This window comes from Bombus flavifrons, chromosome 13, assembly GCF_040668555.2.
Source record: "Bombus flavifrons isolate JBK064 chromosome 13, iyBomFlav1_principal, whole genome shotgun sequence".
In the NCBI taxonomy this organism is placed as follows: domain Eukaryota; kingdom Metazoa; phylum Arthropoda; class Insecta; order Hymenoptera; family Apidae; genus Bombus; species Bombus flavifrons.
The window spans coordinates 4,642,491-4,666,263 of NC_138454.1; the positions used below are offsets into that span (position 1 = coordinate 4,642,491).

Consider the following 23,773-nt stretch of genomic DNA (forward strand, 5'->3'; position numbering starts at 1 on the left):
TATCATCAGCTGGACGGAGTTTTAGACGAAACTTGCACAGTTCGCGTTCCACCTACGTTTCAGTTGAAGTATTGTATAATACCGATGCAATCCTATCGCATCGCGAATAGCACGCGTGACATGCTGCTACATGAGCATAAAACGAATAGTCACGGCTGGAACATAGGCGACACTTTAATTCCATATATGTCAAACTACTTGAACGTGACATTCACAAATTAATTCTATTCGAATGCTCGAATCTATTTTCTCAGATAATTTTTCTAATCTTTTCTAATCTTCCAAAACGATGTTCTGTTTTGCAACACTTTATCGAAGAGATGGAGTGTCAATTGTATTAATCGATATAATCGTTCGATAATCGTAGGGACTATACAAATGATCGCGCCGCACGATGGTGCACTTCCTTGTAGTTCAAAATTCGTAAAAAGCATGTCAGGCTTGACTGCACTTAATTACGTAAGATCAGTGGGGGCAAAAGCGTGCAGGAAGGTTAATTCGCTTTGAATTAAAGCGAATCTTCTTTCGCTTCGTGGATCGTCGACCGAAAGAGAGAAAGACAGTGGGAGGTAATGATTCTGTCCAGCTGACACCTAACCTCAACCTCTCATATACAAATTTACCTATTAACTCATAGTACAACAATTTATAAATGAACGTCATTTGGAAATGACGAAACTATTAATTACTTTTTCGATTAGCGATCAGAAAGGAAATAGCATACATATCAGAATGTCTCATATAAAATCATTACCGATTTGTGGCTGATTATGGAGGTATTTGAACACTTTTATCATAGGATATATTTTATGTATATATTGTATGCAAATATTTTATTCTATATATTTTATATAATTATTTGATGCGTATACTGATGTGCATATACATACATATATTTGATGTATATGCGTTATATAAAACATTTTGAACTAACAGTACAATGAAATGTAAATATCATGATAATATCTGAAATATTCGATCTAAAAATGTACATAGAAGCAACAAGGTATTTGCTGTAAACGCATATTAAGTAAGAAATTAGTCTACAGTAATAAGAACTATAGTCTATCGCTATCATATTGTCATATCGCTTACAATAAATACCTTGCAATTTCGGCATTGACTTTCAGTTTCATTACAAATTTTTCCAATAAATATAATCATTACAATGCCAATGAAATTTCAAAATAACGCGTTTTACAAGTGTTCGAATACAACCGTGAGCTACTATATACACCGCGTGGTATGAAGAGAGACGAAGAAAGATTATTCAGAATGAAGAAGGACAGATATACGGTATACAAGCATCGCCCTCGCGAGAATGCCATAGAATGAGAGAGTTGATAAATACACCTATGTAAGGAGGGGAAATAGTTACTGTATTATAATTATAGAGCAAGAGCGAGTGAAAGGGACTTTTCGTATCGGTCATCGAAAGTGGAGGGGCACATGCGATCTTGATGAGCCGGGGTGCCTTCGTATCGCTTGTAAACTCGTACTCCTCATAGTGAGTCGTAGTACATGTAGTATGAAAAGAAGCTTCACATCGTGACGTCAGCACAGTATTTCGGTACGAGCCGCGTGAATCGTTACGAAATCCGTGCTTCGCGATTTATTTTGTCCAAACGGAAGTGGAGACGTGTTCGAGTTGAACTGCGAGTGTGCTTCACGACTGAACAAGATCAGTGACGTGTATAGTTTCAGGATTCATTTGGTCATCCGTAAGTGCGGCGCGTGCATCAGGTAGTCGGAACATCGACCGACACATTGTTGTCAAGATGGCGTCGAAAGGAAAGCTAGCGACCGAGGTCAGTGACGCTTTTCTCTTTTTGCTCTTATACATCTTCAACACTGGTTCGGTCACGATGCAAGTGCAAGATATTCGGATAAGAAATGGTTGAATCCAGCGTGTTTCACGTAACCTTTCTACTTTATCGATTAGTTCATCGAACTTATGATCGACGATAATTGTGTTCGCGCGCTTTGACGACAGGTCTCGCGTTCACGAGAACGTCATACTGTCTTGTAAACCACGCCCTTGAAGAGTCATTTTCATGGAATGTTTTTCATTCATCCTCCTCGTTGATATATTTTATGATGTTATATTGCGAACGTCGATATATCTTCATTCGTATAGGCATTCAAAAGGACTAGCGTTTGATAAAAATGCGTTTTAGTATTCAAGTTTTTATTAAACTGTACAATGTAAAATATGCAGTTATACAATGTGTCAAAGTCGTTTTAAGATATTAGTTTACAATATTGTTTTATCGTAAAGTAATTTAATTATAAGCCAATTGAAATAAGTTTGCCGGTATGAAAACATTACAAGTGTGTAATTGCATCTGCAAATTATGATTTCTTGTTTACGGCAATAGAAATATGATCTAACCATGAAATCAAGCAATCTACGGATTGACTTCTGTCTTCTCTTTCTCTCTCTCTCTCTCTTTGTCGCTCCATCTTGGGACATAATATACACGTGGCTTTGAGTATACAATACCTGTTGTTTTCTCGTTGAGGATACTGTTGCCGCACATTAAGCGGTGGACTGATTCTAGACATTCATGTGCATAAATAATATCATGAGGAGGATATTTTCTATCATCGTATTGAATTACGATTTCTTACCGCGTGATATTGTTTTATATATTTTATGTTTTATACATATATATACTTACTCATTTCGTAATCGACGGAATAAATCGAATTTATGAAACTATAGTTTGATTATAGGATTGTGTGGAATATTACGACACTATTAAAGCACCTTATGATAGTTAAAGTATGATAAGAACTGTATTTTTATTTACACAGTTGCATCTCTTAGATGGGATCTACGATATAGGATATCTGACTATGTTTTATTTCAGATACAAATATTTAGAAAGTTGAAGTCTATGTCTGTGTAAATACTAGTTTCTCTGTCATTTAATGGTTTCTCTTTCGAAATAAATGTAATATATAGGAGAATTAACAAACATAGTACATACTATGTTTTCCTGTTATAATTTGAATTTATTGCTGATTTATTTAATGATATAATTAAATATAATTAAAAGAAATATAAATTTGTCATAGTTGTCATATCATATTATAGAACATAAACAACATTGGTTATTTTTTTCAATGTAAATGAACCTATCGATCTATACTGAAAAGTATAACAGTAATTACAAAGAGAAACTTTTATGATATATTTAATTCTGTTCGCTATAGATTGTATTTCTTATCTTAAAAGTTTAGTTATAATTAGTTGTTTACAGTAAATAATCTCGTTTAATTAATCTATTAATACAACATCGATTTGTACTTACAATTAACCATACCATGTTTCTCCGTAACATAATGCATATTTCATAACAGTAAATTTGTTCGATATCGTTTAAAATTATCTATGTCACCGGTATATTTGGAAGTTGTATAAGTTTTTTTTATGTATGTATATGTCAAGGTCCGGATACTCGTAATGGTAGCCATCTCACCGGAAAATATGAAGTAACAGGCAATAAAATCCCCTAGAAAATGTCGTACAGTCTACTTTCTAATCCCTTTCTAAAAGCACGTGCTCAATGGCTATAAATGAAAATATATCGCACCCTTAATTTAAAAAGTCAAAGTCAAATTTTAGTTAATTTCAAAGTCAAAGTTTATGTTGTTATAGTTATTATTTTGCGTTAGTGATACGATATAATCATTCGTATTTAAAATATACGTAAAATCAAGGATATAAATTTGAATAACAGTTTCCTAATATGGTATGCTTTTGGACTTGAATATGGTTTGTTCGACGTTGTTTTCTTTTTGGCAAGTTGCCACTTGTCGGAAAAGCAGCTTTATTTTTATGCAGCACGATGTCGACCTCGATTTCGGAGATATGTATTACAAATATTGCCTATATAGGAAAGCCTACAATATAGAAATGGATCTCTTTTGGAAAAACAATAACAATGCAGATCAACTGCACTACTTATTTTGTTCCGTGACTTCGATCTAAAATCAACAATACAAAATGCGATTGAGATTATTTCATTCATTCATTAAAAAGTACGATGATTATCATGAATGTTTTTGTCAAAGGTCGTTGATCTCAATCAGCGCTGACTGTTTTCTGTATCGGTCGACAAGATCGCGTGTGACTATTTCCATCTTCTTACTCACTCATTTCACTGTTATTTTTACTCGTAGAACATAGATTATATTTCATATTATGATAAAAATATTACTAAATACTCAAGAACCAAATACTTATCCTGTGCCATAATCTAATTTCTAATATGCTATGATATTTCATATTATTAATAGTAAGAGAGAATAATATTTAGATTCTGTGAACTATTGAACATAAAATATGTAAAATATTTGAACTATAAATGACTAGTAACTAAATATTTTGTATATCGATCTTTGAAGTAAAAAGTAGTGCGAAGTTCAAAATCGGCCCTGACTGGGACAAGTGTTTTATGAACTGGCTACGAGATGGCAGGAGGTGGACATTGGGAGAGCAATGCAGTAATTTGTGATACACACGTCAGTCTGGCGTTTCTCTCTCTTATCCTTTTTTTTCTCTCGTTCCTCGGAAGCCCCTCTTTGTCGTTCTCGTCTCACCTTCGACGCTAATTTGAACGATACGATTCGCGTTTATTATCGCTAAATTAGCCATTATGTCGTTATTTTAACGAGTCGATGTGTGTCAGGGGGCCGTGCACACGCTTCCAGTGTGTCCACTGTATTTCCTCGTTCAATTTCTCTTCTGCTTGTTCAACATTGCCGTCATGACATGACCCATCTTTGAAAGATATTTCCAGTAATTGTTAACTCATTTACATTGGTTCATAGCTTATTATATCTCATCTTGCGAGAATTTGTCAGTTAGCAATTATTTTTCATGGTCAAGAATACGATTGATATTTATTTGCAGGTTATTGGCTTACCATTGGCTTAGTACAATCAATGATCTGATCAGATGTCGCTGACGTCTTTAAGTGTAGTTCGTCGACAATATCTGTTCCGATTATCATTAAGTTTTCATTCTAACTTCGGTAGTATCATATATTACATCACAAAAATCTATTCTTCGTCTGTCGTCGACTCAAGAAGTACATTGACAGAAACTAGATTGATCTTGATATCTCGGGTTTAAGTTACTATGAAAGTTACATTGTCGTATAGTTTGTTCCTAAATGAAGTGTAACTGTACAGTAAAAATGTTTTCTACTGTACAGTACAAATATGTTTGACTCTCACGATACACACGACAGATAAGTGACGTGTCTCACTAATCCCGGGAATTATTCTAATAAAATTTTCTGTTAGCATTTACTCGATGTAATTTCATTTTAGACTCTTCGAAATTTTTTCCATAACATATCTTTAATCTATCATATTTAATAATTCATATAATTGGAGGTTACCTTTTTTTAAGGCATTTATATATTTTGTATTATGAATTCTATTTTTGGTGGAATATTAACAGCGCGTTAATCGAAAGATCGCGCAATATTTGCGTGCTTGTGACAATTTATTCAAGGACGTGTTTTAATAGACAATACACACGAAGTTATTTTTTGGAATGTCACATTCATTATACAATTTTACATAATTTATTATGTATTATATATTTAATATATATTTATTAATATTCATTAAAAATCTTTCATAATTCAATAGAAATTCTACCAATGCGTTCTAATTATTACTAGTTCAATGGTATTCCGATCGCCACACCCGCACAGTTGCGGTTCTAACCGATTCTCATTACCTTTAACAACATAATCTCTTATACATACATTGTACGTTGACAACTACCAATTTCAACCTATGTATTTACAAAAATCTTTACGAAACTTACATAAATGTATTTATCAAACCCATATATTCACATTAATCTTTCATTGTAAATTATTCTATAAAAATCTTAGTCTTATTTTCATGACATCCAATTACTATCTCACCAATTTATATTGCCTGCCATAATTATGAAATCGTTTATGTACAAATACATACATGTACAGTTACATACAAGTAAATATGTACAATTTTGATACGTTAATGCGATAAGGAACAAAGTGTATTCTGCTTGGAATCGTATTGAGCGATAATTTTATGGAAACAATTCACCAAAAATAAAACAATAGAATAGCAGTTTATTTTTGTTTCATAATTGTCGAATCAGCGTAACAGAATACCTCAACGTATGAAGTTTGATTTCAAGATACAATCAAACGAAATTGCAACAATAATATTTACAAGTTTAACTGTTCGATTTTAGCGTGTTGTATCTTTCTTTGTTTAATCTAGAATTTACCGTAGACAAATCTCGCTCCTGTTGACATCGGTCAAAACCATTCTAAGGATAATCCAAACGAATCGACGTTACATTACACAAAAGAAGTAACTACTCTCGTCGTTGTAGTTCCACTAGCTGCCACGCCTTTCAGATATACGTTACGAGCTCGGTGTCTGTTTCCACAAGGGAACTAGGGCCGCCAGTTTCGAAAGCAAACACGTCTCAGCGGATTGTGGTTGGTTTTATCAGTGGTCGTGAATCCTCGCGAGGATCTGACGATACGGTTTTGCGAAGGATATCCGATTCGAGGTCAGACCCGTGACAGTGAAGCGGCCAGATTCGTCTCGCGAGATCTGGCTCGATCCAGCTGTTTTAATGGTGAACTTCCGCGAGATGACAACGCGAACACCGGAGGGGTCATCCCACGCGGCACGGGACCATAATTCCTGGGAAGGAAACCGCCCTGTATATTGGCCCTTTTAAACTTCTTTACCGACTAATTCGTTGTCGCATCCGCGCTCGCGCGCGCGTTCCACGCTGCTGCTTTGATTATTTAAATGCCAGCCACGCTCTGTTTTTTCCTCTTACGCTGACAATGCGGCTCCCTTCGTGTTTACCATGGTTCGTTGATTTGACGTTCGTTGCTTATAAAATAGTACCCGATCAAGGGGAAACGGAGGAGTATCTTTATACTTTATGGTTGATTAGTTACAAACTCACTTGAATGGTCATTAAAATAATTAATTGTTCGCGGACGATGTTCTTTTTTCATGGTACTAATCGAAGCGATAAATATTTACAGTTCGAAGATAAATGTTGAATACCGCCATATGGGCGACGTTCAACTTGGAAAATAAATTTTAAATATCGCTGTGGCGACATCCGGCCATAGAGGAAATCGCACATACATCTCAAGAGTGACACAGTCCGTTTCGTATCTTAATACCTAACAGTGCACGTGAAGAATGAAAGTATCGAACGATACCTTAGAATTCTATTTACTAAATGCAACGTTTAAAAAGAGAATTCAGAATGACGAAACACAGAATAAAAGATGGAGTTGTTAAAGGATATTAAATGAAATTTGATGTGAATTTTAAGTCGGTCCATAATAGGTTACATCGTCTACCCCTTCGTCGCGATCAAATTAATTTCGAAGCTAATTTAGCTAATGTAATATTCACCGAGCGACTTCCTGTGGCTCGGGTTACTTGTTTCTTCAAATTCCCTGTAGTAACTCGATTTCTCAATTACCTACGGCCAACGTAAACGTTAATATTCGGGCGAATCGTGAAGCAGATAGAAATTTTACACATCGACCACGTGTATCTTGGCTATTCCAGTTCGGAATTTTATGATAACGCGAACTTGTAGCATTGAAAAGACAACGATAAGTAAATTAAAGTGCAATTAATATTACATTACATGTACACATGTACAAGTTTACATTAGGCGGTTTCTCTTAACGCGGCTTAAGGAAAACTCGGACGAGCCAACAATTTCATTTCCATTTGCTGATGTATCTCGTTTTCGCTGATATCGCATTATAATACCTCGTGTGAACGTGTACGCGTATTGTTGCTTTCACGCCGCTTGTATATTCCAGTCGATACCGTGTTCCGGAGATAGTAGCTTATCCACCGATAAAATTATGTAACGCCGACACACGAGAATGTGTACGCGACGTACACGCGCATGTTAATAGGTTTAACTTTAATTAAGAGCCCCTCGAAAATTGTTGCTGACCTCCGTTGCACCGGAGCGCGCTGGCTTAATTTCGAAAAATTTCATCGAGGTGCAACGATTCTTAGTATTTTCTCGCTCTTTACGTGGTTTACTAGATGCTTTTTTTCTTTTTCCTTTTTTTTCATTGAATTTTCATTGAAATAACTGACGATGGAATTATTCATCAAATAGAAATACATATAGCGGGCGAGTTCGCTAAATTTAGTGGACTATCTTGACGCGCTGTTGCTAATTTCACACACTGTTTGACCTTTCGTATCAAACATAGGACTCAGCTTCTTCCACTATGAAAGTACCACAAATCTCGTCTCGAGGCAATTACTCTGTTCTAGCATTAAAAGGGGATGGAAAAAATAGTTAACAATTGTGACAAGCTTTCGGGATTAATTGTTGCCGGTTTGCTTAATTTTCCGTCGAAGAGGATTCTACGATCTATCCACAGAATGTGACGAATATCTAAAATGAAACTTTCCTGTTTGTACCTCGTTTCTGAAGAGATCTAATTTTTCAGAAAATCTTCAGGACTTTATCGAATAGATAGATATCGCGAACAGAGTCTATTATTTGTTAAATTGTTATTCATTATACACGAAGCACCCCACTGACCTCACTAAAGAAATAAAATAGTCAAACTCGAAGGTGGCATCCCGCTGGGGGTAGCCATCCACATGTTATTTAGCAATTAAACTAGAAAAATTTACCGAATGTCCAGCTGGACAAATTGTAAAGTACAAATTAAATAATAATAAAAAAAAAAAATAAAATTATACACGAAGGATAGGTAAAAAGATTCAAATAATACCTTTTCATTCGACGTCTCGGTTTTGAGGAAATCAAGTTGGATGATTCGTCGAACACGCCTGAATTTTATCAGTTCTCAATTGGATATAATTTTTCAATGGTTATTCTACGTTCGAAAACATGTCGGAAATGTGGAATGAAGGTTTTTCATGCGAAGCCTCTTTTTTATTTCTTTTTTTTCGAAAAGAACGAAAAGTTCTTCGTACGGTAAAAGTAAGTCGCGAGAACGTGTTACAGAATTCTTCGTATGGGGATTCTTCCCACCGGAATATGTAATTTGAATATTCATTCGGCGCAGCGAACGTGCTCGCCTAGAACTTGTTACTTTCATAGCTCCAACACTAGCAACATTGCATAAAGGATTAATCTTTCCCCCTCTATGTTAACTGGAAAATACACGACGGTTATCTACGTAGGTCGCTTTCAAATTATTTACCGACTAATTTGATATTTACGCGATTCCCGTGTTCACGAATTAATTGAACGACCATGAAACGACAAACTCTGTTACTCGCGGCGTAACGTAATAGCATAAGAAGCAAAGGAACAAGAGTCATTCGCCTGCTTCGCGTGCATTCTACAATACATAGAAAGCTACATCAGCGTGATTGCATCGTTACGTAAACGAAAATTGTTTTCTTACTTCTTTAATTTACTTTTTGCTTTCTTTACCCTGTTTCAAAAATACAAGGTGCCGCTGAATAACGTCTACAAGCGTGAGGCGATTCTTTAGAGAAAAATAAAAGCAAAAATGTAGAATAAAATGTTTTCGTCACAGGTTTTGCTTTCGAGGAAACAACAAACCTCGGACATTTGTTATATATATTTGAATTTGCCTAGTTAACAATTAGACACGAGTAAACAATTAAAAACAGGTTATTCTACGCGTGAAAATAATTACAAAATTGGAAGAAAATTTTTCCGTTTAAATTCCTGTGATTTTCAAGAAAATGGAGTTTGTTATAATAAATATATCTTTTTCATAAACGAAGCGTTTTACGAAAACATTTTATTCTGTATTTTCCATTTACTTTTACATGTAGAATAATATCCTATAGATAATGTTCTTTTATTTAATCTGGAATTAGCCACATTTCAGTATATTTGACAAATTTCTAAACTCGATTTTCTCAGAAGCTAAGCCGCAGATGAAAACATTTCTTTTATATTTCTTTCTGTTGTTTTCTCGAAAGGAATCATTTCATGATAGGTTGCACATGTTACTCGGCCGCACCCTGTGTATTTGTTGTTTCAAACGAAAATAAATTTTCTTACGAAATATACATTTTCAATTTTCTATAAGACACGACAATCTATTTTTATTTTGTACGTTATGTGCCATTGCGAATTTTACATATTTTAACCGCAGTAGATTTAAATTTACTGTACTCGAACGTTTAATTTCTATAAAATATTATATCGTAGATATCTACACGTATACCATATAATATTCTTTAGATATTGTATTGTACTTTGTTCTGGCATTGTTATCCAAATCATTCATATTGCTGGCGATTTTTAAGTCCATGAAATTTATTTTATTTTAATCATTAGATTATATATTTTTATATATTACACGTTATTGTATTCCGTTGGCAACAAAGTGATTGCGGATTTTGTCATTAATACAGAAATGTAAGCATATTAAAGTCATCAAGTATGAACAATTTTCAACCAAAGATAATCATACCACTAAGAAAACATTTCGCGTCACAGTTTGCATATCCAAAGTTGAAATATTGGTTATTTTTAACTGATCCCGTATAAACTCAATTATTCTCGTTAAATACACCTAAGTTCGACAATATGATTTTTATTTCGTCTCGTTCCGTGCGTAAAATACGAATGAGTCTCTGTTGGTCGTCGGATGAAAATTCTTTTATCGCCAGCCAGGCGAATTTCATGACCGAGTTGTTCCTTTCTTCCGTAGCTATGCGAGATTTTATGGTAAGTGCGTGCTTTTTCTCTTATCGCGAGATATACCTTGATAGAGATATTCCAAACCGGAGAAGCTAATTTTTTCCCAGAGATAATTATATTCTCGACGAGCCGATCATTTTGCAAGAAAGTCTGGTGAGGGTGCTGTTATAAGCCAGGAGGATGGTAATTACGTAAACTTCCGTTTTTCCGATGGGTTCGAAGGAACGATGGGAATTTTAACGAAATAGCAACTGTGTTCGATCGAGTCGTAAAGGTAAAATTGTTCGGTTCGGGAAGAAGAAATAAAATTGTAACGTTGGTAGAAAGTGGAAATGCATTTATAGAAAATTTAAAGGTGGAGACATTTCCAGAATGCATATGATGTGAAAAAGTATGTAGAACAAGCTAAAGCACGCTTTATAATATTCTAGTTAACAAATAAAAGTAATCTCTATTTATGTTTCATTTCCTTAATCACACTGATATAAATATAAATTTGCATAAACGTCCATAATCTAGCAGTCTCCTTTATTTCACAAAATTTCTCACTACACACATTTTCTAAGATAACATACTTCTAAGTTAACTTCTCTTCATATCTGTGGACGTAAATTTTCAAATTAGTCTCAGATTTCATCGATATAATCACAATAGTCTGGTCATAGTAGCAATGAAAATTCAAAGAATTTCACATAATATGTTTATGAAAGTTTTGTGTATGATGCTTTCGTGAGTTATTGTATATGCACCGTGAGCATGTAAGCAGTTACACGCGTGTCCATCGATGCGTGTCGCCACCCCTTGCCTGCTAATTATGCACGAGCCCCCTCGTCAACGGTGCACGACCAGCAGGTTGCTTGCTACTTTTGACCGACACACACGCGTCATCGTCGTCGAGCACTACGAGGCTCGCTCTGCTTACCATAGCTCACGTGCTCGTTGTCGTCGTCATCGAGTGTCGTCATTCGTAGAGGTTGAAGACAGCCTGACATTTTCGAGTTTCCACGCGTTGGTAATTCTTGCTCGTCGCAAGAATATCACGGGCCTGACCTATATTATCGTACTATGGCTGCTAGAGCATAGGTCACGTGCTCGCGCCGCCCTGGCCATTCTGGTGCATCGATACTTTCCTGCTTTTATGCTCCTGCAGTTTTTCGACACGTTGGAATTTCCGGGTCGGCGCACATCACGTTAAATTATTATTATTAAAGTCTGTAATTTCGATTTAAAATCGTTGAATTCTTACGTTATTAAGTCGTTTTAATATCAGCGATATTAAATGACAAGGCAAATAATGCGATCTGACGGTTCTTTACTCACCGAGCAATTCTTCTTGAAATTTATAATTCTATTTTTCCTTTTTATTGCATTGGCTCGCTTCTCTTTGACCTTATCTGAAATCCTTAATTTTCTGCAAGTCTTTCGAAACATTTGCATTCTCATCCGAGTCTTAAAATTTCTCAAATTAGCCCAGCAGAGTTTTATCGGATGCATTTTGCGTTTCTTCATCCACCCACAAAATTTTGCCCCAAGTCTGCAATTCGCAATTGCTCTTTGGCGCAAGAGGTTTACGTCTCCCCAACCATTCCCGAATTTTGAACTTTCCAGAAATCTTGAAACGTTTAATTTCCCATTCGCTCGCGTGAAATCTCTTCGTTCTTCGTTTTATTTCAGATCATTGCAGATTTTCGAACCGGATCCAGAATTTCATTTAAATTCTCGTTCGACCCTCGAAATTTCTCAAACTAATCGAACCATCGAGACCATGATTTTGCTCTCTATTTGCATTCGATGTAGTGTAAGAAATTTTTCTCCATCCATTCACCAATTTCCCCAAAGTAACGCTATTTAACGAGGGACATGACACTTCCAAAGAGCGTCATCTTTACACTTGTATAAAGTATAGCTTTCTTGCTCCAAACAGAGCACGTGCGGCCATAAAAGGGCTAGGCACGTAGCATAGACTTTCCACGCGAGATTTTGCACGATGTATGTGGTACGGTGCCAGGATCGAAAGGGTACACGAGTACCTCGTGATAGAGACGAGGAAAACGCTGGCTGTGGTCGACAGAAAGGGTGGATCCACCACGTGCTACGACATGTTAGGCCACGACATTAAAGCGGAACCATGTTTACGGATGAGCAACTCGTGCGGTTCGAGGATCGATCATTACGAATTCATCGTAGTGAACGCGAAGGATAATCGAGTAAACATATCGATCGGTATCCCGTTTAATTTTGTTGACGTAAGAAGTTGTTGTCTGCGGATGTTTTCCTGATCAATTACAGGGCTCTCATAAGCGAGAAGAGTTTTTGTTGTTGTCGTTGGTTGTGGAATTTTGAAATCCTTGAAAAGCTTGTTGGTACGATAATAAAGATTATAATGGTTATGTTTTTTCTTTTCTTATTATAATTTGAGTTTGATTCGTCCTTCAACAATGAAAGGATACATTCGATTTATAGTTGTAACGTTTTAACGTGTAAAATTAATATAGAAAAATTGTTTTCCCAGTGCTAGTATTTCGATCGATCGATTTATTAGAGATAATTGTTCTCCTGCGTCTCCTTCTGAGCATAAAGCGGCACCTGCCAATTACAAGTTCACACGAATTAACGTTCATTTGCATTGGAATTTTCTTTCGCCAGCTCCATCCTTTGCCAATCGACGTCTTTTACTTTATTTGTTTTTGATATTAATACTATGCAGGAAATTATATTTCGAATGAAAACTTACATCTGACCATGCAAGACTTCTTTAGACATCAGCACGGTGGTAATAATTTGCTAGCATAACAGTTCAGCGAATATATTTACATGAGAAATATAATACTTGGGTAAGAGCATTTGAGAATTGTAGATGTAATAATAATAAAAGAATCGCCACGATACAATCATACTTGGTTTAGCAAGCTATGGTAAAAAAGATTGGCACGAGAGTGGCACGTGGAGATAAGAATTCTGAAAGAAATATTGGCCGGCTCGCTGGTGCGAAAGGCTTGCATCGTAAGCAAGTCTATTGTAGCCTGTGCTACGCCAAATTTCCGGATGTTCCTTTGATATATATATAGGGAAGCAACGCCAGTTGGGTAATCTCAATTTCTGGGTTACTTCGGACCCTTTGAACTATTAAGGATCCGTAGATTCCATCTAAATCTTCTGACCACCCGATACTCCCGGGTTTCATCGTATCCTTTGAAATATCTTCTTAGACTCCCTCAAACACTTTGATTTCTTCAAATTCTTCGGCCAAGTTCTCAAGAAAATGTGAATTCTCCCGAATACTTCCGATTATCCAGAATCCTTTTATTCTTCAATAAGATTCAGCTTTCTCTGCATCTTTTGGCTTTATCAATCCTTTGAACCATCCGAAACTTTTAGAAAACTTTCGAAAATATTTGTATTCTCTCTTGGACGTTGGAATTGTTCGATTCAATTCGATCGGATATCGTGACTTTGTATTTGTTCGTACGAAACAGAGTTGGACGTTATTCGAATTGTTTTGAATATCTATCTCAGGTGATAGCAGGAATAAATTCGTGTGAGTGGAATATTTCATCCGTGGAACAATTACTTGCTGTCAGTAACAAATTATTTTCTATATTTATTCGAATAATGACTGCAGACTTATTTTTACTATTAATTTACCAAATGAATAATCTATCAAAGAACAATATTTTCTAATCTGGAATTTGGAAATGTTTATAAAAGCCAGTATTGCAACAACTGGGCAACGTTCAGCTTTTGGAAATACATCTCATGTTCAGTACCATCTCCATCCTTCACATTTTTATTTTTTTTTATTACTCAATTTGTACCTTACAATTTGTCCAGCTGGACATTTGGTAAATTTTTTTAACTTTTATTTTATTTGTACCGCAATTTTGTTGCAAATTCAATGGCACAGCGAAGTTCGTTGTCAGGATTGAAATTAATCGATTCTCAGTAAACATCAGATTTTCTTTTTTATTATTTAATTTGCACTTTACAATTTGTCCAGCTGGACATTTGGTAAATTTTGTTAACTTAATGCTTAATGTTTGCTAAATAACATGTGAATGGCTACCCCCAGCGGGATACCATCTTCGAGTTTGACTATTTTATTTCTTTAGTGAGATCAGTGGCGTGTTTACTTTTTAGTCTTCTTTCTATGAGAGTTTTGCTCGCTTCAGCAGCTGGTTTGGATATGTTGCCGTTCTTTTCTTATATTTTTCTGCCGATTTCTTCTTTGACCGTTGATATTATATAACACCTAAACATCTATATATCATTTTATCCGAATAAATTCTTATGCGAATATAAGTTATTCGATTAAATTTTTAGCCAGATAAATTCTCGCACGAGTAACTTCTTATTCGAATAAATTCTTATTCGCATAGATATGCGTTCGATTGTATATTTCTTCACTAGTGGCGAATAAAACTTCATTTTTTATTCTTATCAATTACCTGTTGTCCGAATAACATTTTCTCCAACACATTGGTACGTGATCCTCTGATTCTGCGTGAATATATAGAACAAAGTAAATACGTATCGATGCTCGTGGTTATTGTAACATTGTCATAATTGGAGATAGGTTGGTAAATACAAACGCGCGTTATAAGCGCGTTCTCATTATCATCCATATTAAATATCGTATTGTTTCCACGTCAACAGTAATTAATTACCTGCATCATAATTTAACCAGTTCACCCCACCTATTCTGCTATCGTATCTCTGACCATTCGCATACGCTACTTACGTTACTCCAACGTATACGATTCGTGAATTTCTCTTCTCCGAAAATATCGATCGATCGATAGTCTGATATTTCTGACGCACGCTACGATGAACTATTATTTTCACGTTTATTTGCGTTTGATGTCCGGTTTCCCTTGGAAATCTCGCTACAATGTATTGTTGATTGCGGCAGCACGAGAAAAAACGATCGTACGAAAATCGAGGGCGATTTTATTGTTCGCTAGGCACGAAGAAATATAACGATACCTATTGTTCTTTCAACGACGCCTTTGATGGTTCACAATGCCACCCGTGAATAGTAATAAATCGATGATATTGCACGCTGTTTTCATTCGTGATCTTTAACGAATTATTTTTAATCCGCAGTTCGCTCGGACAGTTGCATACCTGTTAATGTTTCATTTGATTAGCCACGGGATATTTAGCTACGGGTTTAATGTGATTGACAAATAAGGAAGAAATTATTCTTTGAGTCTCGTGCTTTACATTCTTTATGGTTGAAAAGAGAACAGGTTTGATATTCTTTTAAAGATTCTTACGTTTATAACATATAAATTAGCGATGGTCAGTTCGGTTATTTTGAAATATTAGGAAAGAAAAGTATCGAAGTGTAGATACAAACGAACGAGAAACTATTGTAGATTTTTTCTGTACGTAAAATGTACTATTATAATATAACATGGTAATTTTGATTTAGCAATTAATCTGTTAGTATATCCCCATTCGTGCTTTTGACTATTCACACACGCTCTAATGTTATAAACTGTCCATAGAACTATAAAGTTATAGAGCTGAATAGCCAGAAGCTGTCTAAAGATCTTTTAAAATACAAAGTTGCTAAGGTAACATTATTAAAACGCGAGGAGAAACATTTCGTTTGAACTTTATAAATTTATATTCTTCGCAATCGCTTAATGTTTTGTAATGTTCACTGGTTTACCAACAGACAATGAATATTTATGCAGCTTCATATTTTTCTATTTGTTTTCTCTAACCGAACAAATGAAACCTAAATGGAGATTTCTCTCGGCTTTATTTTGGATATTTTTGCATATTATATTTTTATATTTCTCATAAATGCGGTGGCAGATGGAGAACCGAAAGAAGATAGAATTCCAAAAAAAAATATATACCAAATAAAATACAAAAAAAAGGGAGATAAATACCGAAAGGCAAGAGGAAAAGCGTCAAAAACGAAGTACAACAATAGCAAAGAAAAAAACTATAAAAGCGTATAATATAAATGCATTTAATTGGATAATGTAACGTAACATAATAAAATATTAATACGTAAGGTGGTGATAAGTAAATACAAAACCCATTCTAAGCAGAAATGCAAGAATCACAGTAAATAAATAATAAAATAAAAAAAGAATTAATTTCTCATAAGTGCATGAACATCCGCGGTTTACTTATCAATGGACCGTGGATGTCTATGTATTTATGGGATTGTTCGATATCTTTTTCGTTACTATCTGTTGCATGTAGATTTTGCAGTTCTATGAAATCTTAAGACATTGAAGCGTTTATAACGTTATGATCGGACCGCGATTATTCATATAAATTCATAAACTTTTATAAATATAAACGAAAAATGGGAAATTTCAAGGTGAAAAGATGTAGAAAACATACGTTAGTATATAAAATATCCAAAGTGAAGACGCGTTATAACATTTAGTAGGTGAAACTGATTTCTAATTAGATTTCATCTGCTTTATCGTTTTGATGAACATGTGAATTTGCATAAACATGCACAGTCTACTTATCGATTATGCGTGTTTGCATTTCGCTCACGTATCTCAAGAACTACGATTTTAGGGAAAATGAGTTTCGACGTTCTGAACTGTTATATTGGGTTGGCAACTAAGTGATTGCGGAATTTGTCAATAGGTGGTATTGACAAAACCACCATAGTTGTTAACCCAATAGTTTCGCGATGATGCGATAGCGATACAAGTGCTTTCTCGTGATGAATGTTCAAAGTTCCCTTGTAAGATTCTACCAGCAGAAAGTACAAGGAACGATCATTTTTGCTGTACTAATAAATAACTGAAAATCTACAAATTATGAATTATGTCGTTGCTGTACCAGATGAGCGATCTCCATATCCGTCTCTTCCTTTGCACTGCACACAGTGCGCTGATCTAGCTTGCGAGAATCCACTCGCACGATATCCAATAATTCTGACACAAGGGTATAATAACGACGATAATGGTGGTATAATATGCCACGAATTAATTAGACATGCAGCCATAATGAAGTGCATATCACGCAATGGGCGTAGTCCTCTGAAATATTCTACGCCTGGCTGATTGATTTTCCTCGCGAAGACTCAGCTAAATATCGAAGCCGCGTGGTTTCACAACTCGCGTATTTACAGATGCGTACGTGTCCTGAATAGATTCGTACGCAGCTGTCGGTTAGTCGAACGGAAAAGGCGTTGAAGCGTAGAAATGTGTTACCATGGAATGGTATTTTTTATTTATATCTTGTACCATTCTTTACACTGTAAATAAAAACCTATACATAATTTCGTATAACGTATATACATTCTAATATATATATATATATATATATATACGTATAATATTCTGAAGGGATTCGTTGGCTGAAATAGAGAAGCCATCGTCGTATACGATGAAGTTTGATCGCGTTATTACCTGCCAGCTTCTTCCTTGCTTTCTCGAGGTGAAAGACCTCATGGACAAAATAGTCATCTTCCTAGATCTCATTTCTAGCAATTGTATCGGTAAAAATATAAATCTGCATAAATAAACGCAATCTTGCAATGTTATATATACGACAATTTTTTAAAATTTCATGAACCTGTAGAATTTAGACGGAACAAATGGTGACGACAGAGATACCAAACGAGTTCTTGGAATTTCTTGCAACGTTTACAGCATTAAAAGATAGAATTTAACGAAGCAAAATTGATCGAGAAACATCGCATACGGCGCAATGTTGACTCTTAACGGGGTAAAAATCAATCTAAATTCGTATTTAAAATACAGAATTAGCCCCTGATGATTTTTTATTCGCATCTTTATTGTACTATATTTTATGTTGTAAAATACCTATATGTACTGCGTATTTCTATATAACGTGTATATATATATAAATAAATAAAATTCTCATCCCCAAAACTATGTATATATATGTAATGTTGTTATATTTTTGGAAATCAGGCGGGGTTCTATAGAATTTACATATATATATGTGAAACATAAATCCTTAGGGTAAATCAGACGATCGATTTTGGAAAATCGAGTTTATTTTGGGTTAAATTTAATTTGGGTTCGAGTTAATAATTAAATTAAATACAATAACAGTTAATAACAAATCCACTACAAATTTTACCTGGAAAATCGAGAATCGATTTTCCAAGTCCCAAATTACCGTTCTTATCTTGTGTTCTAATCCATTCAGCAAAATGACTGCCGGTGAAACAAAGCAAAAGTAAAAATGTCGGTTGGCGGGTAGTTTGAATTCTATAGAATTTACATATATATACATATATATATACGTATAATATTCTGAAGAAATTCGTTGGTTGAAATAGAGAAGATTCCCCGGTAGTTATCGTCGTATACGATGAAGTTAGATTGCGTTATTTCCTGCCAGCTTCTTCCTTACTTCCGAGGTGAAAGACGACTCGGGGATGAAGTGCTTACGGATACTAATGCATACAGATTTCCTTATTCACATCCACGTGTGCAACTCGAGGAAATGTTCTCGCGTTTTTCTAAGCTTGTGCGTGAAATAGAGAAATATTTGATGCAAACGTACTTACACAGCTCTCGAAGAAGCACAGTTCTATTCTATTATGAATGATAATATTTCATAATTTCCTCCTTCATCCTCTTTAGAAACGAGAGAAACGAAAAAGGAAGATCTTAGAGATAAACGCGTTGCAAACTGTTCGAAAAAAGAGATTCGCAAGTTTTTCAAAATTTTATTTTAGTATCGCGATTGGTAATTACGGCAATTATGAATGAATTGTTTATATGTATATGTATGTATATATATATATATATATATATATATATATATATATATTAAATTGACGTGTTAGAGAGCAAATAACGTTTGTTGGATTTACAATGATTAGACTATGGGTTTTTATGCGTTTGTGGGGATTCGAAGATGCGAAGATGTACAGAATGCACGTAATATACAAAAACGTATAAAACATCCGAACTATAGTACTCGTTACAATATTTCATAAGGTAAAGAATTATCTACCTAAACGTCATTTTTCGTTTATATTTATAAAATTTTATGAATTTACATGAATAATCGCGGTCTGATTATAACGTTACAAACGCTTCAATGTCTTAAGATTTCATAGAACTGTAGAATCTACACGCAACAGATTGTAACGAAAAAGGTATCGAACAAATGCTTGGAATTTCTTTCTACATTCACAGTATTGGAGAATACAACTTAATGATAGAAATTGATCGAGAAAAATCGCAGATCACGCAATGTTTACTCTTAACGGGTTAAAATTCACCCTAACCATCCTTATTTAAAATACAAAATTAGGCCTTATTGAGATATCGAAAAAGGTAGAAGAATGTACGGATTGATCGAGACGATTGAAATTGAAAATAAAATTAAATATTCGTTGGAGACTCGAAGTTAGCTACGTGCTTCGGAATTCGGTGCTTCCGAGAGGTTGGGAAGCTGCAAGTGCAGTCGCGGTTCGCTGCATTGGACTCAGTTTGTTAAAAAAACTTGGAGCATAGTTGGAGCCGAGGAAGGAATATCCGTGGAATTCTTTGCTGGTAATTTGTTTTCCTCTACTTGTTCCTTGATAATATTGTCGAAGTTATTAAAGCCGAATCGCGGCCTCCACGAACGAAAATCCAGCTGGACGTGGATCGAACTTTTTTCGAAGCTGATTCCTCGGCTGAGCCTTTCACAAACTACTAAGTCAGTTTCACTGAGCGAGATATACAGTGTGCAACGGAACACACGTCGTGAATATCGTACAAACGACGACAAGGATTCATACAAGCATATGTTATGTCTGTCCTCTCTTTATGAGACACAACGAATTTTCTGTTCTGATTTCGTGTCATCAGTCTTAATTCTGTCATCATTTGTAGAAGACGCTCAAAACGACCATGTTGCAGCTGAAGACAAGACAAGACGTCTTGTCATGGATCTGAATGGAAATGAATCTGTTGAAAACCTTGTCCTGTTTTGAACTTTAGTACTTGAATATTTTCAGTAGATGTTGCGTTTACAAAATTCGCTACATTTCAGAAACGAAGGCAGATAGAGCGTACGTGTATATGAATTTCTTTCGTCGTCGATTGTAGGTGTGCAATCAGGTTCCACGTACCTTGTTGCAGGCTGTATATCTTGATGTTTGTACACGCATGTGAAGAAGAAGAAAGAAAAATAGTGCAAACTGGACGCAACATAATAATTTTATCAAACTGGTGATTAAAATAATATTAGCAGAGTAGATTTTATTTATTTATTTTTCTATCTATTTATTGTAATCCTTGCATTTCGGCTTTCCAATTACATCATATTTATTTATCACTGTCTTGTGTACCACGTTTCTATTTCATTATCTTATCTAATTGAACGCACAGTAAACACTTTTATTTGAAAAAGTTAATGGAAAAGTTAGTTTTATCGAATTTAGATTCATATCAAATCTTGATACAAAAAGATTTGTTTCAACTGTTTTTAAACAAAGTAACCTAATAATTATTGTATTTTTGAAATAATACACTTTTTCGTCGAGAACAAAGATATTTTCGATTCTAAGAAAATAACAATTCCATATACTGACAATTAGCTTTCTTGTGTTTTTATTATTTTGTTAATTTATTAATTATTTTAGTAACGCACAAGTTGTACGATCACCATTACTGGTAGTTGTTAAATAATTGCAGCAAGAGATTCGAAAGTGTTCAAGCTTAATTAGATTAAGTCGGAGGAATTGTAATACAAATAGTTTTCACTTACTCGCTTTATTTTAATGTTAAGAGAAGCCACAACCGAGCTCTCTATCCTTATGGGAAAGGTCCGAACTTCATGACCTATTTTCATCCAAAGTCAAAACCACTAAGGCAGTTCCAATGAAATTTTGAACAAGTACTCTGTTAGAAACATTAAATAAATGGAATATTCTTTCTTTATAAATATTTTAGAAAAATACGTAACGACGTTATTCAGAAACAGACGAATGGTCATTTTTTCCTTTTAACATAGAAATTACTTTTTAAATTCCTCTATTTCAAATAATGTTCAACAATCTATTAGGAATGATCTATTACTCGAAGTAAAAAGTTCCACAATAATCGGTTTGCTCGAATATTGAGAAAATATTTCGAAATAGGTAAATACACGATAGAAATTTATCAATAATCAGTTCATTTGTCGATAAAATCTAATTTTCTCGATAAACAGAAAGAATTGTATTTTCAGAATAAAAAAAAAAGTGATTTTCTTAAGTCATCGTCGTGCCCCACCTAAAATATACAAATTTTCATTAAATTCATTCCTGTATTTCCAAAATAAGAAAAATTTATATTCGTAAAGTCTCTACTAAATTCTACTAAATTCTTCCAATTGTAAGTTATTCAATTTTTTAAAATCGGCAAAGATAAAACGTTTCGATCTCAACTCGTCGAAAAGTAGAAGATTGGAAATAAAAAGCGTGTCTTCAATGGAGAAGCGTGAAAATTCATTATCCGGGGATCTTCTCTCGATAGGATTAAACATTCGTTTCGGTCGCGTGCAATTTCATTGGACAGCTGGCTTGGTCGACAACTAGACAAGCATTAACCACAACGCATAACAAATTGGTTGGCTTTACTGATTAGGTGCGAAATGCCGGACCAACTTAACCGAGATGCTATTGTCGATTATAAATGTTAATCTGCTCTCCGTTGACGAGCTTGGCTTCAGATAATTCTGCAAATCTTGTATCTTGAGCGTTCTCCAGCCAACTTCCCGCTGGAACACGGTTTACTTTAGATAAGTTTGCGTTCGAGTTACGCTAATTGATTGTTATGGAACATTAGACTAAAAAATATAGTAGTCTTTGGTATTAAGACTTAAAAATCATGGTATCACGATATTAGCATATTGTCTAATATAGTTACAACAACGTTTTCGAATTCTTAGAACCTGCGATCTTTAGCAATAGTTAATTTTCGGATTTCTTGTTCTGAATTTTTGTTTCGAACGTTTAAGAATTACTTACAAGGCAACATTTATTTTTTCACGTGACATCCAGAAGTTCTTCGATTTCCGGCCAGCAATACGACGAAACTTGTATTTGTACCAAGAAAAAAAAGTATTATGTCGTTTCATGGTTATTTAAACCACCGATTAAGATTTCACGTGAAGAAATGAATTTTAGAAAGAATTATTCATATTCTTGTTTAGAACATTTTCCCAATTATATAAATACTTGATAAATATTTTAGCAAATGACAGCCCTAATGAGAAGAAGTAATTTTCGTCTAAAAACTTTTTTCTATCTCTTATAGTTTGCGAGAGATAATATAAAAAAGAAAAATAGTTGAATATTCAAGGGTCTATTTTACTCCCTTGGAGTAAATTTGGGCAGCAACGAAAACATTTTATTACACCTACCTATATGTCTCTAAAGTTTCATAATTTTCTGAATTTCCGGGTTGGGAATATTCCCTTGTCAAGTTGCAAGGTACTCGTAAATTTAACTAATTGTATTTTGGAAGTTTTCATTTCAGTTTTTTGTCCTATAATACAAAAACATTTAGAAATTATAAAATACAGTTCTTATATTTTAAAGTACTATAAATGTAGAACAACTTCCAAATTTTCATTTCGTGTAATAATTCCAAACTAAATTAGTAAGCAAAGTAATTAGAGAGACAAAAAAAGAAAACGCAAAAAATTTTTAATAACGGCAACATACGAGTCTCTTTACAAAAATTATTTTTCGTTTTACATTCAATTTTTATCTTTTACTCCTTTTATTCCATTGTACTTTCACTCATTCTCCTATGTTTACTATGTTCGAAGTAAACGTGCTTCAATTTATGGACGAATGTAGTTAAAGCGATCGAGTTTAACACATCTCAACAGAAGCACCTTTGAAAAGTCAGCCATTTAGCACCTTGAACTTTTTGAGCCGGACCACTTCATTTCTCGTGTCGTTTCTCCTCGTCAGATTTCGTCGGAAATGTCAAAGTGATTTTAATTAAAATTCAACATCCCCACCCTCCGTCTGGCCCCGCAATTACTCGAGATAATTGAACGTTC

General features: G+C 34.6%; 2 protein-coding genes across 6 annotated transcripts in view; both read left to right on the forward strand.

Moving 5' to 3' along the window:
* The window catches only part of sro (SDR family oxidoreductase shroud), a 169,065-nt gene that overhangs the window by 12,865 nt on the left and 132,427 nt on the right, over positions 1-23,773 (forward strand). The gene's annotated exons all lie outside the window — the stretch shown is intronic.
* Atpalpha (sodium/potassium-transporting ATPase subunit alpha) overlaps positions 1,522-23,773 on the forward strand; it is a 163,451-nt gene continuing 141,199 nt past the window's right edge. The window contains exon 1 of one of the 4 annotated variants that reach the window (XM_069125567.1): positions 1,522-1,808. In XM_069125567.1, the coding sequence (XP_068981668.1) occupies positions 1,779-1,808 (30 nt within the window). In that variant the 5' untranslated portion in view covers positions 1,522-1,778. The remainder of the gene's footprint in view (positions 1,809-23,773) is intronic. The other 3 variants (XM_069125560.1, XM_069125559.1, XM_069125563.1) reach the window with 3 other exon arrangements.